We start from the raw sequence: 14,146 nt of genomic DNA on the forward strand, positions 1-14,146 counted from the left end.
CTTGCCACAAGAGAAAATTGCCACTGAATATTACATGTTCAGTCAAAGAAAATGAATCCTATCTTAAACAAATACTCTGACCAGGTGACTCCTTCCACAAACAAGAGCCCAATTTTCAGCACTACATAAGACTATCAGAACTGGCTTCTGTTTTATTTTCTTCCTCTATAACAAAAAAATGAAAAAGAACTAATAGAGAGTGTCCATGATCAATAAGAATACAATTTTCATGTGGATAAGATGATGTTGTGACATTGTTTTTATTATACCATGTAGAGATTATTGGCCAACGAAAGCCTGAATTACTGCTTGAAAATGGAAATATTTTGCTTTCTTATTCTACTAATGATTTTGAAAAGCTCAAGTGCAAACTCAGATATGACTACAGGAATCCCAATAATTGAAAATCCAGAAGCAGCGGAAAGAATACATGTCTTTTCTGTGGATTACAGCCAGGTTCAAATCCCCTACGAAATCACCCTATGGATCATTCTCGCTTCCTACGCTAAAATTGGTAAGTTCCTAATTTAAGTTTCTTATATGAAAATGCCTTGCTTTTTTTGGCTTGTCTCTCTTGCCATATTTTACAAGTTCTAACATTCTTAAAATTAAACAAGTGCCTGCTCTAGTTATTTTTAACTTGGGGTTTTACAACAGTGTAGTGCTTCATTTTAAATGTTAGGTAATTCTTCCGAAAAAATTTAAAATGTAATAAGTATAAATAAACTATATATATAGATATATATCTATATACATATATAGATATATATCTATATATCTATATATATATATACACACACACACACACATTATATTCACTGTGCTCCATCCACAAAGTAGACATTGTTATAATATCCACACATGATAAAATCTAATTTGTATACCGTATATACTCGAGTATAAGCCGTCCCGAATATAAGCCGAGGTACCTAAAAGATTAGATATAAAAATTAAAATAAATGACTCAAAGACACCATATGTACATTTACTGTCACTAGGTAGCAACCTTTATACACTTGGAAGATTGTATCATATGAAGCAGTTCCCTTGCATCTTACCACAATTGTTAAACTCAGACATTAAAAATCCAAATTTTCTTTCAAATCCCAAGTAATTAAAGCTACGATTCTCAAACTCATTAAATGCACAGGCACACATTTGCTATTTAGTTTAATATATAGGCACATCCTCTAGAATTGATTTTTGAAAGCACTCAAGTCTCAACTTATTTTTCACTGTTTACAAGTGATTGGCTAAATGGCATCAGAGTAAAATAAGCTTTCAGCTTCCCTACACAGGAGAGGGGCACTTAAATGACTTATTTTTATATATAAAAGTCACTTAAAGATCAACCCCAGTCAAAACATTTTCTAATGCTTATTAAAAGTGCAGAAGAGTTTCAATTTATGTTTTTGTTCGGTTTGTGCCTGCGTCAGAAAGAATAGTTAATTGGGACACACATGGCCAGTTTTCTAGTAGTGTGAATGAGGGTACTTAAGGGGTTAAGTCTTCTGTCAAGTTTTTATTGCTGCCTGTGTCCTTACTGGGAATATTTCTTTTGACTTTCTTTCAGGTGATCAGTGCAGACTGAACAGGAAGTAAGGGGAAATCTCAATGAGTATGCAGTCAGGACTTAAATCCTGACAAAATGTAGAACATTTCCCTAGTCTATCCAAAACTTAAAGGCTATGTTGGTTTTTGGTCAACTTTATTTTAAAGTTTATACAGTTTTAAACACTTACAGACTTTAGGCTTGCAACATGCAGTAAGTCTTAAGCCATGTCCGTTTTCCCTTGCTGCCACTCCCCTCTGCCACTCTTACCAGCAAATGCTGGCTGTCAAAATGTGAACATTGTTTGTAAGCTTCATTCAGCTATTCAATGTAACAGCATTACTGTTACATTGTATTTACTCTATCTTATTCATCTGCAGATCAAAGCTGTAATCTTCGATCAGCATATGATGTCATGAAAAAAGTAAAATGTGTTCCTATTTAACCCCCTATTATTTCTTAGGTAACTCTAATCACCTCGTATTATTTCCCTTCTCACCTTCGCTATTGCGATATTAGTGAAGTCTGACAAACTCCAAAATGTGTGGAGAGAATAGGAAAGCAGTACATGACAGCGCACCACCCTCATTTTCCCCAGAATTTTCCCCAGAAAGTCAGTAACAAATATTTAAACATTTAAATCTCATGTCTGTGGTAGGCCACCATGGAAGGTGACTAGGGATGGGCTCGATGTTCGAGTCGAGCAAGAGTTCGACCCGAACATCGGCAGTTCGTGTGTTCATCGAACACACAAACTATCAGGGCGTTCGTCGGGCTATTCGCCCGGCGAGCTCCCCACAAGGCACTGCGCACCGCCCTGATTGGCTAAAGCCTTGCACCGGACCACACTTTGCAATGAACACACAATGAACACCCAATCACATGCAAGAAAAATATAAAAAAAACAGTATTTTAGCTTCCCCATGATTGGGTGGTGGAAGTCAGCAGGACTTCACCTCATGTACTTTCCCGCTTCCCTCTGACACCTGACACACTGGTCATGGGATCTGACGGCAGCTCAGCTTACACAGAATTTAAAGGGGCCCACTGCCACCGACGTATGAGATACACTGCGGAGCAGCAAATGGGTTAAGAAGTAAACAGCCTATTTGCCTTTAGTAAACCAACCCCATAGTGTCCAAATACAAGCAGCATGTGTATTGTTAGTTAAATCATGGTGTCCTTTGTATTTCCTTTGGGTATATGCAGTAATCCAGCATGAAACAACTCCTGTACTTCCATAGTTTCCTGTAAGTCCAGTCCTTGCTACTCTCTTTCTTTGTGCTGAGCAACTCATCTTGTGTCCCCCACCTGTATAGGCAGCCTGTAGTGTTAGGACCACCTACAGCTCTGCTTTTTGCACAGGCTATGTGCAGTGCAGTGATGGTGTAATTACTACTTTTACAAGGAAATGTATGGGTTTGCAAAGTAGTTTGGTAAATATAACATGGATATACAGTTGTGTGAAAATAAAGTACACCCTCTTTGAATTCTATAATGTGAAGTAACAGGAAATAATAAAAATCATCTGGTCCTTAGTAGGTCTTACAATTAGGTAAATAAATCCTCAGAAGAACAACACATGACATATTGCACTGTGCCATTATTTATTTTACAAACATGAAGCCAAAATGGAGAAGTTATGTGTGAAAAATTACATACACCCTTACTGTTTCCATAAGAATTAAAGGAGAACTATGAGGTGAGTGAAAAGCCCTCATCCTCATAGTTCTAGCCAAAGTGTGACAATGAAACTGTCACACGTCACCTCAATAGATCGGGAAGTGAGCGAACACATACCGTCGCCCACTTCTCGATCATCTCCCTGAAGAAAGGGGTGACTGTCAGTCACCAATCCCAGCAGGGATTCCCCACCTTCCCGCTCCAATCCTCCAGCCCTGACTGGAGGAACGTACGGGGGAGGGGGCAGGTACAGCTGGCTCTGCCTCTAGATAGGCAGAGCCAGCTGTCACTCATGCAGCTGGGTGGATCTCATCAGTAATATCGGAATCCGTCCCGGCTGCGGCGGTCTCAGTATACCGCGAGCTGTGGCTCGCAATATACTGAGGTTTGGGTCATGGGAGGACGCTAGTATATATCCTCCCGTGACCCTTAACCCCTAGGCTAAGTAGCAGCCAGGTGCTGCTGATCAAATGCCCTCGATGTAATAACAAATATGCTGTGACAGGTCCTCTTTATGGAGACATCAGGGATCTTTCAGACCCCCAAAAAAACGATGAAGCAGCAATCTGCTTCACCAGCTTCTTCTTCTGGCTCTAGAAGCTGGAGAATGTAAACATTGACACAGAAAATTATGTTATACACATCACTTCCAGGTCCAGTGATCGGAAGAGAGATCAGTGGCTAGAAGCTTGCTGAGCTCCCTCCGATCAACGGGAGACCCGCTGTGTAAGGCCCGCATGGGGGACAGGGAAGCCTGGTTACTCGGTGGCAGCAGCGGAGGGGGCCACATTCCACCACATTACTTGTATCTTAACAGGCATCGCTGGCTGTTTAAAATGGTGCCAAAAACACAGCTGTGTTCTTGGCATAACCGCTACGGGGGAGGACGTGTATAAATGTTAACCCGTGTGAAGTGGTTAATTGATCATCAGTAAGTGTGACCACCTCTATAAAAGCTGAAGCTTTAGCGGTTTGCTGGTCTGGAGCATTCAGGTGTGTTAAGACAATGCCAAGGAGGCAAGTCATCACCAATGATCTCAGAGAAGCATTGGTTGCTTCCCATCAGTCTGGGAAGTGTTATAAGGCCATTTCGAAACAATTTAAAGTCCATCATTCTACACTGAGGAAGATTATTAAACATCTTTGGGACAAATTGGTACACTGATTGTCAATCCAGTTTTCTTATCTAATGTTAGAAGCCTTCCAAATGCTCTTCTGAATGATTGGGCACAGACACCCTTTAAAATTGTGTGGAAAACCTTCCCAAGAGATTGCAGGCTGTTCATATTTGTGGTAATGGCTATAAATTGTAGTGTATGTTAACCTGAAAGAATTTAAAAAGAAAAAATCATTTAATTTATTTAAATATAATGTGAGTGTGTGTGTGTGTGTGTGTGTGTTGGGGGGGGAATTGCATGAAGACATTTAATTGTAGAATACACCAGAATTTTCTGATTTGTAGGCTAGATACTGAAGTGGAGTTTTGAATGTGTTTTTTGGGCAGGGGAAAAACTGGTTATACCCAATTTCATGAGTATTGTCTTTGAATATTTCTAAACAACATAATTTTATTCAATAGGATTTCATCTGTACCACAAATTGCCAGCAATAATGCCAGAGAGCTGCATTCTGATAGCTATTGGTGTACTAATGGGAGGAATCATTTTTGGGACAGATCACAAAGCGCCACCTGCTATGAGAACTGATATTTATTTCCTTTATCTGCTGCCTCCAATTGTGCTGGAAGGGGGATACTTTCTACCTACTCGTCCTTTTTTTGAAAACATCGGAACCATTATTTGGTGGTCTGTGATGGGGACACTTATTAATGCCTTTGGCATTGGCCTCTCTCTATATGCCATCTGTCAGATTGAAGCCTTCAGTTTGACTGATATTAATCTGTTACAAAACTTGCTCTTTGGAAGCCTGATATCAGCAGTGGATCCGGTGGCTGTTCTTGCTGTATTTGAGGAGATATCTGTAAATGAACAGCTATATATGATGATTTTCGGAGAATCCTTGTTGAATGATGGAATAACAGTGGTAAGTCATGTTTTTTATGTAATTAAATGGTACACAGTTTTGTAAAATTATCAATTTCATAGATTCTAGAGTCTATAACTGCCCATAAAAACCATGAACAAATATAAAAACACGCAAAGCAAGAATTAGTGAACATGGCAGCTGTGAGGTAATCAGAACTGACACAAAGAGACAGGAAAACCCATATTGCAAGTTATTTTCATTTGTAAAATGTTAGCAACCACAACCATTCATAGTGAACCTGTACTTTGCCTATACTCAGCAAAATAACTTTACTCAATAGAGCATCAGCAGCATGTGATTACCTTTCATTCTATGCCATGCCACTGGCCCACACAAGAAATGCCTGGTACTTACAGTAGGTGGAGGGGGAACATGTGACACTCCTCTGGTTTCCCAAAAGTGCAGTACTATGTAGCTGAGCACCTAACTGTATAGCTCAAGCACTTCCCCAGGGCCTGCCAAGAGAGAGAGAGGGGTCCCCAAGAGGTCAGTTATTCGATGTGCAATCTGAAATTGACCTTTGGTCTAAATTGAAGGCTGGGGGCCTGGGAAAAATGCCTAATTCTAATTTTCAGATGATCCTAATTGTTAGAAGGAGAGACAGAGAACATAGGACAGGTGGCTGTCCTATGAAGACATAGGAAGTGATCCAAAAAAATACAAAGGGGTACCTAGTAAACTTTATAGATAGACCAACAACAACAACAAAAAAAAGTCTCAACTACCAAAGTTAAAAACAGTAGCTTTTGTTTCATACAGTTTCAAATGTTTGCAGAAGCCAAATTGTTGCACCAAAGCACCTCCGTAAAGTGTGTGCCCTAAATCAAAACTATCTGAATTCCTAACAGTATAGCAGTGCAAAACTTAGAGCAGGTTCACCTGGAGGCATTCCCTTACTCCCTAAAGGTATAGCAACTCACCAGATGCTGAGACATTTTTCTTTCACAGGGATCTGTCCTAATGGAAAGACTTGGGACTGAAATTTGAGTATTGTGTTTATCTGATAAGCTTAATTAGCATACAATGGACAGGCCACCTCAGACCCCTTACCCCTCACAGCCCCTCCTAACATTTCAAAGAACTAGAAGCAAGAAGAAATGTGTACCCTAGCCCAAGTAAAAGCAATATAAAACAGCAAAAATTATTTAAACATTTTTTTTTACCTTATGCTATGTGAATGGGAACATGAAGCAAACATAAAATAGGTGTTATCCCAATTTGGCTGCAGAAGTGGAAATACACTTTAACTAAACTGTCTCAACTACAGCGTCAACAGAAGCTTCTATTGCATAAATGCGAAAATACATATTGAAGCCAAGTTACCTCTATGAAGTCTGGACCCTTGCTTAAAACTATCCTAACTATGATGCAAACATGGTAGTGCACAAACTAAGAGACGGCTGACCTGGATGCAGGTCCACTGGTGTCGGAAAGTAGATTGGGACTCCAGAGTATGTGTAAGGGATGTTCTGTTAGTGTCCATAATGCAGCTCCTGCACCTACTAATGCACGAGCTGTTGCGCATCAATATATAAAGTGTTACATGCCAACATCACACATACATAAGTGCATGCATGCAAACAGAGACGCGCATGTATCCGCAAGTCACGGCGTGCACACGCCAGCGTATTGCTGCCAGTGGCATCAAGTAGGCTATTTAAAGATGCCTGTTACAGCTGCACATTGCTGAGAGATCTTCAGTGTTCCCTATGTTATTTCCTGACTCGGTTCCTGCTGCTTGCTGCCTGCCTTCTGACCCCGGCTTCCCCACTGACCATTCTTCTGGATTCTGATTTGGTAGTGACTTCGCCTTGTCTCCTGACTTCGCCTTTTCTTCTAACTTTGTACTTCGCCTGCCTGCAAGTTACTGACCCATTCTGTCTCCAACTCTGCTTCATCTGCTTGCCGTGGTATTGCACCACTCACTGCTGGCATCTTCACCTGCTGGTCAGTTTCTTCAATCACTTCTGGCATCTACCCTGCCTTCTACAGCACCAGCTACAGGCACTTGTGCCCCTCTCTCTCTGTACACCTTCTGATCCACCTCCAGGGGTACTCAGATGAGAGCTGCAAGGGGAGGCCTTCCTCATCACTTCAGGCTCACACCCAGGTACATGACAGTATGTGTCTAGTGCAGACACACACTGGAAGCCTTCAGCTGTCTGAGCTTCTGGTGTGTTATTGTACCTTTAAAAAGGAAAGGGCTGACTTTAGGTAGCTGAAACAGTTCAGTTAGGATTTTTTTTTCTGTTGGAAGGTCCAGTTACACAAGTTAGACTGAATAGTAGTATTTCATGATGTTTAGCAAACCCAGACTGTGCTGGCTCCTTGGTGCAAAAATAATCGCACTGTCTATCTTGGGTTGTTTTTAGCTCCAAATTTAATTTCATTAGTTGGGATTAAAAGAATACAGTCACCATCTTGGGAATTGGTATTGGGGGTGTGCATAAAAAATATGTGAGATGAGGCATTATGTTAATTTTGAGTAAATCCATCTAAACCAAGAAGGTGGGTTGTGGGTCCAGTTTGAAAGGTCCTTTGAGAGTTTCCTAAAAAGTGATGTAAAGTTGGCATTGTAAGGGGTCTAAAAATGAAAGTGTCAGGTAAATACCCAACTGTCTGTGGATGGAGAAGTTCATCTTAAGTTCATGAACCACATTATCCTGTAGGGTTTAATGCTGTTTAAGTGCTGTTTACTGTTAGTCCACATATAATGGAGAACATATTGAGGGTTTTGAGTTGATACAGAAATGTGATGATGTAAGAGAAATTCAGCATCAGGATATTGTCAGTGAAGAGTAAGCATTTGTTCTCCAATTCTCTGCTGGCAACACCTCTGATGTCTGGATCGTTTCAAATCTCCATGGCTTACAGTTCAAGGAACACTATGAATAAAAGTAGAGATAGAAAACATCTTTGTTTAATGCCCTTGCAATATCTGAGTCACTGTGGCAGTGTACAGATAGAAGCAGAGAGGGTGGTATATAGGGTTCCAATAATTTGTAGGAATTTTAGAACAAAATCAGGTATTTTAGTTTTATAAAGCTGGTAATGGGTTGGAAAAGGATGGGAGGGAAGGATGGGAGAAGGGAGAGCTTTGTCCCAGGATGTGCTTTAAATGTTATAATATTAATAATAGTAGTAATAAAAGATAAAAAAGAATGTTAACAAAACAAGTACAATATATTCAGAAAATATAATAATGAAGTGGTTTTAGATCTATGTGTATTTTTAACAATGTAATGATGGCAAGAACATCATGACCATTATACACAAAATAAATACAAGTGCACCTCTAATAAGTTCACCTGTACAGTCCTTAGAAGACTGGAACGATCCAGACAGCCTTGCATTTGCATAGTTACAAACCACAATGGTTACACCATAAACCACCAAACAAGCAAAGTGTATGTACATAGTTCTTTTAACTGCTGTCCTGTGCGATAAAAGGACTTGCAGTGCAATTACAGCTAGGAATGTCATCTTTGTTGTACGAACATATTGAATGAAAGAAGGTGATGGTTGGTCAGCAGACAAATCACAGTTGCTGTATGTGTTCTGTAGTTTCTAGGTCCACAGTTGGTTTGTGTCATGTAATTTCAGTTGTAGGCATTAATCTGTTGTGCTTTTAATAATGGCTTGCATTGTATGTTCAGGAACAAAGTAGTATAATAGTTACAGAGTAAAAAAAAACAAAAAAACCTCAGAACACTACTGCAAACAAGCCAAATGTAAACAATGAAACCAGCCTTTAAGGGCCCATGCACATTGGGCGTTTAATTGCGCGATTTCCGCCGCGATATCGCACATATTTGCCGCGCGATATCGCGAGAAGTCGCCGTCCAATGATTTTCAATGGAGCTGTTCTATTGAAAAGCTCAATCTCGCTTGTCGCTGTTGCTCGTCACTTGTGCGGGACCCTCTCTCCCGCGGATGTCTTGCGATTTTTCTATTTTTGCATGTAGCCCGATGGTGAAGGTTGCGCGATCATCGCTGGAACGTCGCCCCGAACAGTCGCGCTATCCCGGCCGAGGTAAGTGTCGCTTAGGCTGGGTACACACCTAGGCGTATCGAATATGCACGTTTGTCTCGCGTTTCGTGCCGTGCATTTTTACAGCGACTCGCGGTAAAAAAAACGTGTTCCAAACGCGCGTTTCTGAGGGCCACCTGGCTGTATCCCAATGGATACGCGCGGCAAATACGCCCCAAAGAAGCTCCTGTACTTCTTTGGGCATAGGGCGTTTGTAAAACGACCAGGTGGGAACCATGTCCATAGGCAATCATTGGTTTTCACATGTTGAGCGTTTTACAGAGCGTAGGACAGTGCTGTAAAACGCCCAGGTGTGAACCAGGCCTTAGTGTGAATGGGGCCTAAAGTTATCAATGTGTGATAATATCATCTGTGTAGTTAAGAACATCATTGAACATGGATTTTCTCATAACACTAAGAAATTAACAGATGTTGATATAGGGGTGCCCAAAGGTTAAAAACAGAGGCTTTTGGTGCAAGCATTTGCAAATGTACTTTGAAGACAAACTGCGTCATCAAAGCACTTCTGTAAAGTGTCTGCCTTAACTCAAAACAATCTAAATCTCCAACTACAGAGCCTATATAGCAGTGCAAAACTAAGAGCAGGCTCAACTGGAGGCATTCCCTTCCTCCCTAAGGCACAGAAACACACCAGAAGACCAGATAATGACTTTGCAAGATTTGCAGATTTTACACAGCATCCCAACTTTTTTGGAGTTGGGGTTGAATGTGTTTTAGTAGTGTATGTAGCTGTCTGCCTGCTGTTTACATTTAAACTGACAATGTGCTATTATAACTGACAATGTTCCATTATTCCAAACCTGCACTATTAGAGAAATGTAATAAAAAGCAAGAAATACCTGGAAAACTGTTGATGCTCTTATACCAGTCATGCTGTTGCAACCTGACCGAAGCTTCAACATAATACAAATATTTTGAAATAAATGCTGTGAACACTTGTCAGAGCCGGTAACACAGACATTTATAACAGAATACATAATTTCTTGCACAATTGTAATGTGGAAAATAGTTATTGAACAGTGATGTCACTTCATCCAGTAAGTAATGGATTGTCCTCCTTTTCTCTATCTATTACCCGCATTAGATTATTTGCTGAATATGGGCTCGATTACTGTTTTTCTGAATTAGTTACCAACTAACATCCTCAATACTTTATTTCCAAAATATTCATAGAATTTAGCAAACTCTAATTTAGTAATGTGTTTACAGAGAGTGATTCGGGCTTTATAAATAAGAAACAGTTGAACCATCTTCAATATAGAAATTTTCTTTCTCATTTATTAAAACATGGGTATGGGCTGGTATTGCCCTTGGTAGCAAAGAACATTATCTGTTTTACCTGCTAACCATTTATTGTTAGATTGCATGTTTTGGACAACATACAATAAATTAGGTCCACACCTGAGCTTCTCTAAACACGGAAGTGCCATGGGTCACTTGCCCAATCACATAAAAAAAGAGGATGGATGCCATATGGCCACACAAGGCCAAAGACATCACTTCATCCCACCCCTTTGCTTATGTACAGCTGCGTGCAAGGAATTCCCCAGCTGCAGCTGATTGGGTGGAAGGAGCTTTCTTCTGTGTTCAAGAGAGCTCAGGTATGGACCGAGTTCGGTCCTAATCTAAGCTCATCAATAATCAGGACCATTGCCTGTAATTGCTATTGTTTTTTCTTATGGATCCTCTTCTTACTGCACATGTGTGACACAGGCCTATTTATTCCTGTGGACGAGCCATACTCATGCCAACCTCTAGTCATTTAAGAGAGTTTTGCTCATCTATAAAAATGAAAAGGGCTGCGGGGAGCATATACAAAAAAAAAGAAGACCCACCCAGGACATTTTTCTTTTTCCCCTCTCAGAGAGTTACGGAGTATGGTTATCTTACAACAATATTTAAAATATTTATAATTTATAATATCCATTCTTGATTAACACAGCGGGAACTTTCCATCTAATGCCACCTCCACTTTTACGGCAATGAGCGTGGTATACATTTTTACTAGCAGTTCCATCTGAAGGAGAGGAGAAATCATTAATACTGGTGTAAGCACTAACCACACACATTTCCAGGACTCCATTTGGAGAACATAGCATAAGCAGTAATAAGAAAACAAATTATGGGTAGTGTTTACTTCACTCTAATGCTGTTCAAGTCTCTGCTTTATACTTTACATTCAGTTATTCCCTCTTCCTTTACCTGTGCTAAAGTTTTCTGGATTATCAGAAAACTTCCAGTCAGCAGGCAACCATTACCGTTTTCACTAAATTTTGTAATACCAGATTATCTGAACTTCCAGCTCTTTGATGATAGGAATGTTACTGATATGGATTCATGGAAATAAGCCAGTGTTACATAGTAGAGTGGAAAGTGGTAAGATACGGTACTGTATTATTTTCAGAATACAATGTAGAACTGGTATTTCTACACTCCACCTAAACCCATGCAATGACATGTTTTTCTAAAATAGGCTGTGACTGTCAATTATACACAGTAGTGATGTGGAATATTTTAAATATGGGCTGGCTGAGCTTGTCTGCCAATGTAAATGTGGATTTAATTATATTTCCACCAGTCGATTTCACAACTACATATATATTTGTATTCCATATATTAAACCCTATTTATTGGCCTGTACACATAAGCAATATGTGAACAAACACACCATATATTCTTTACTTTGTAGATTAGTAGCAAACAATATTTGAACTTGCCATGCATATCCTGTTGGATGAATTCATGGCTATTTAAAAATGTTCTGCTTTGCAGAGTACATTCTATTTAGTGTGGTACTTGCAAACAAAGTAGGAAGGAATATTGATTTAGGGAAAATACTTCCTTTAGCAGTGCAGTCACGAAAGAAAGATTGCTTGGCAATTGCTTTACATTATAATACAAAATGTAATTGCTAAGTTATCAGTATTGCAGGTATGCATAGTGTATATATTAAAGTCCAATTGAAGTCTTCTTTTTAAACTTGTTATGCAGTAGACATGTGCATTTTGTTTCGTTCTAAATTGAAATTCGGAGAGATATTGGCATATTCTGACATTCGGATGTGTCCAAATTTCCGAATGAAAGAAATAACAAATCCAAGCTTATTTGAATTTTCCGGAAAAAAAATTTGGATGCATCCAAAAAATTTTCTTGAATGTTATTTGGAATGAACTTGTGTTGGTAAATGTTAAAGTAAAAAAAACAAACAAACTGTGTGGAGTCGCCTCCTCAATTAATACCAGACCCTGGTCTGGTAGGAATTTTAGGGGGGATCCCAATGCCAAAAAAAAAATCATGTCCTCCTAAAATCCATTTCCAGACCCTTTATCCGAGCAGCAGGAAAGGAGGGGGGGTGAGCGTGTGAACCTCTCCTTGTGCACCATACCAGGCCACATGCTCTCAAAATGGGGAGAAGCACAAGGGTCTCTTCCCCACAACCCTGGCCCGGTGGTTGTGGGGTCTGCAGGCAGGGGAGCTTATAGGAATCTGGGTGTCCCCTTTCATTAAGGGGGCACCCAGATGCATTCCCCCTTGTGAATGAGTAAGGAGTAGTTGTCCCTTCCTAAAACACCAAAAACACTCAAATAGTAAATAAGCACACCATAAACAAAAAGTAATTTATTTAAAAAAAAAAGTTAAAAAACCCCCCACAAAATTACTATCGATGTAAACCAAAAGTCAATCACGTTGCCCAGCGATGTAGATCCATGTCAGTCACGATGGACGATGGCCAATGGACGATGACTCTGCGAAAAAATAATTCCTCGCTGCCTGAACCCGAAGAAAACCGGCTGCAAAATGACAGCTCTGCTCCCGATTGTCAACAATAGGGCCAGAGCGAGTCGTGGAAACATGGGACTTGTTTCGCCCATTTGTTTACATTCTGTGATAGCTGTCGGTCCCCTATGGAGTGTAAAAAAAATGGGCGGAACAAGTCCTGGGATGTCACAACTCACTCTGTCCCTTTGTTGATATTCGGGAGCAGAGCTGTCATTTTGCGGCCGGTGTAAGTTGGGATCGGCCGTGGTGCCCGTGATTTCTTTTCAGTGAGTCAGCAGCAGTTCTCCATCAAGATTGATGTAGAGCTACATTGCTGGACGACGTGATTGACATTTGGATTACATCGATGGACTTTATTTTATTTTTTAAATAAAGGACTTTTTATGGTGTGGCCTCTTTATTTACACAAATCCAAATAATGAAACAAATTGACTTTTGGAACCTGAAAAATGAAAAATCCGAAATGGAACTATTTTTTTGCTGGGGCACATGTCTATTATGCAGTAAGGCATAACAAGAATATAGCAACCAGTGACAACCATATCCAACCAGTCATCCACATATCGTAGGCTATATTGAAGGCATATTGTAGGCTTTTTACTGCTATCCAGGGCTCCATTAGGGAGATTCCCTCTCACTTCAATTCCTGCTGACAATGGTATCACCATACAAAGAGTGAGGGCAACTCAATTACAAATCTTTTGGCAAATATGTTTTTAAAGTTTGTATTTAGCTGTTTTCCTCGAATTACACAATAATCTGTATTACAGTTGTTACCTCCCACAAGAGAAATGCTTCCTATTTGACTGCTATGGACCAAAAATAAAAAAGAAACATTTCAACTGATTACATATATATATATATATACAATAGCAAGTATGCTGGGTCTTGGTTTTAAAGAGACTGCTTTATTCAATAATATTGAAAAATATACCATAGTTTCCCCACATATATAAAAAAAATTCCATACTTGTGCTCCAGTATACGATCATCATAAATAATAGTACCAACCATATCAGAAGAACGTAATAAAT

The 14,146-nt window shown here is 39.8% G+C and overlaps 1 protein-coding gene across 1 annotated transcript in view; it reads left to right on the forward strand.

Moving 5' to 3' along the window:
• The first annotated feature begins 231 nt into the window (after positions 1–231).
• Positions 232–14,146, forward strand: part of SLC9A4 (solute carrier family 9 member A4) — a 28,959-nt gene continuing 15,044 nt past the window's right edge. Inside the window, exons 1-2 of the mRNA XM_018554121.1 lie at positions 232–514; positions 4,815–5,278. Coding sequence (XP_018409623.1) covers positions 316–514; positions 4,815–5,278 — 663 coding nt within the window. The 5' untranslated portion in view covers positions 232–315. The remainder of the gene's footprint in view (positions 515–4,814; positions 5,279–14,146) is intronic.

This window comes from Nanorana parkeri, unplaced genomic scaffold, assembly GCF_000935625.1.
Source record: "Nanorana parkeri isolate BGI_ZX_2015 unplaced genomic scaffold, ASM93562v1 scaffold143, whole genome shotgun sequence".
Taxonomy (NCBI): Eukaryota; Metazoa; Chordata; class Amphibia; order Anura; family Dicroglossidae; genus Nanorana; species Nanorana parkeri.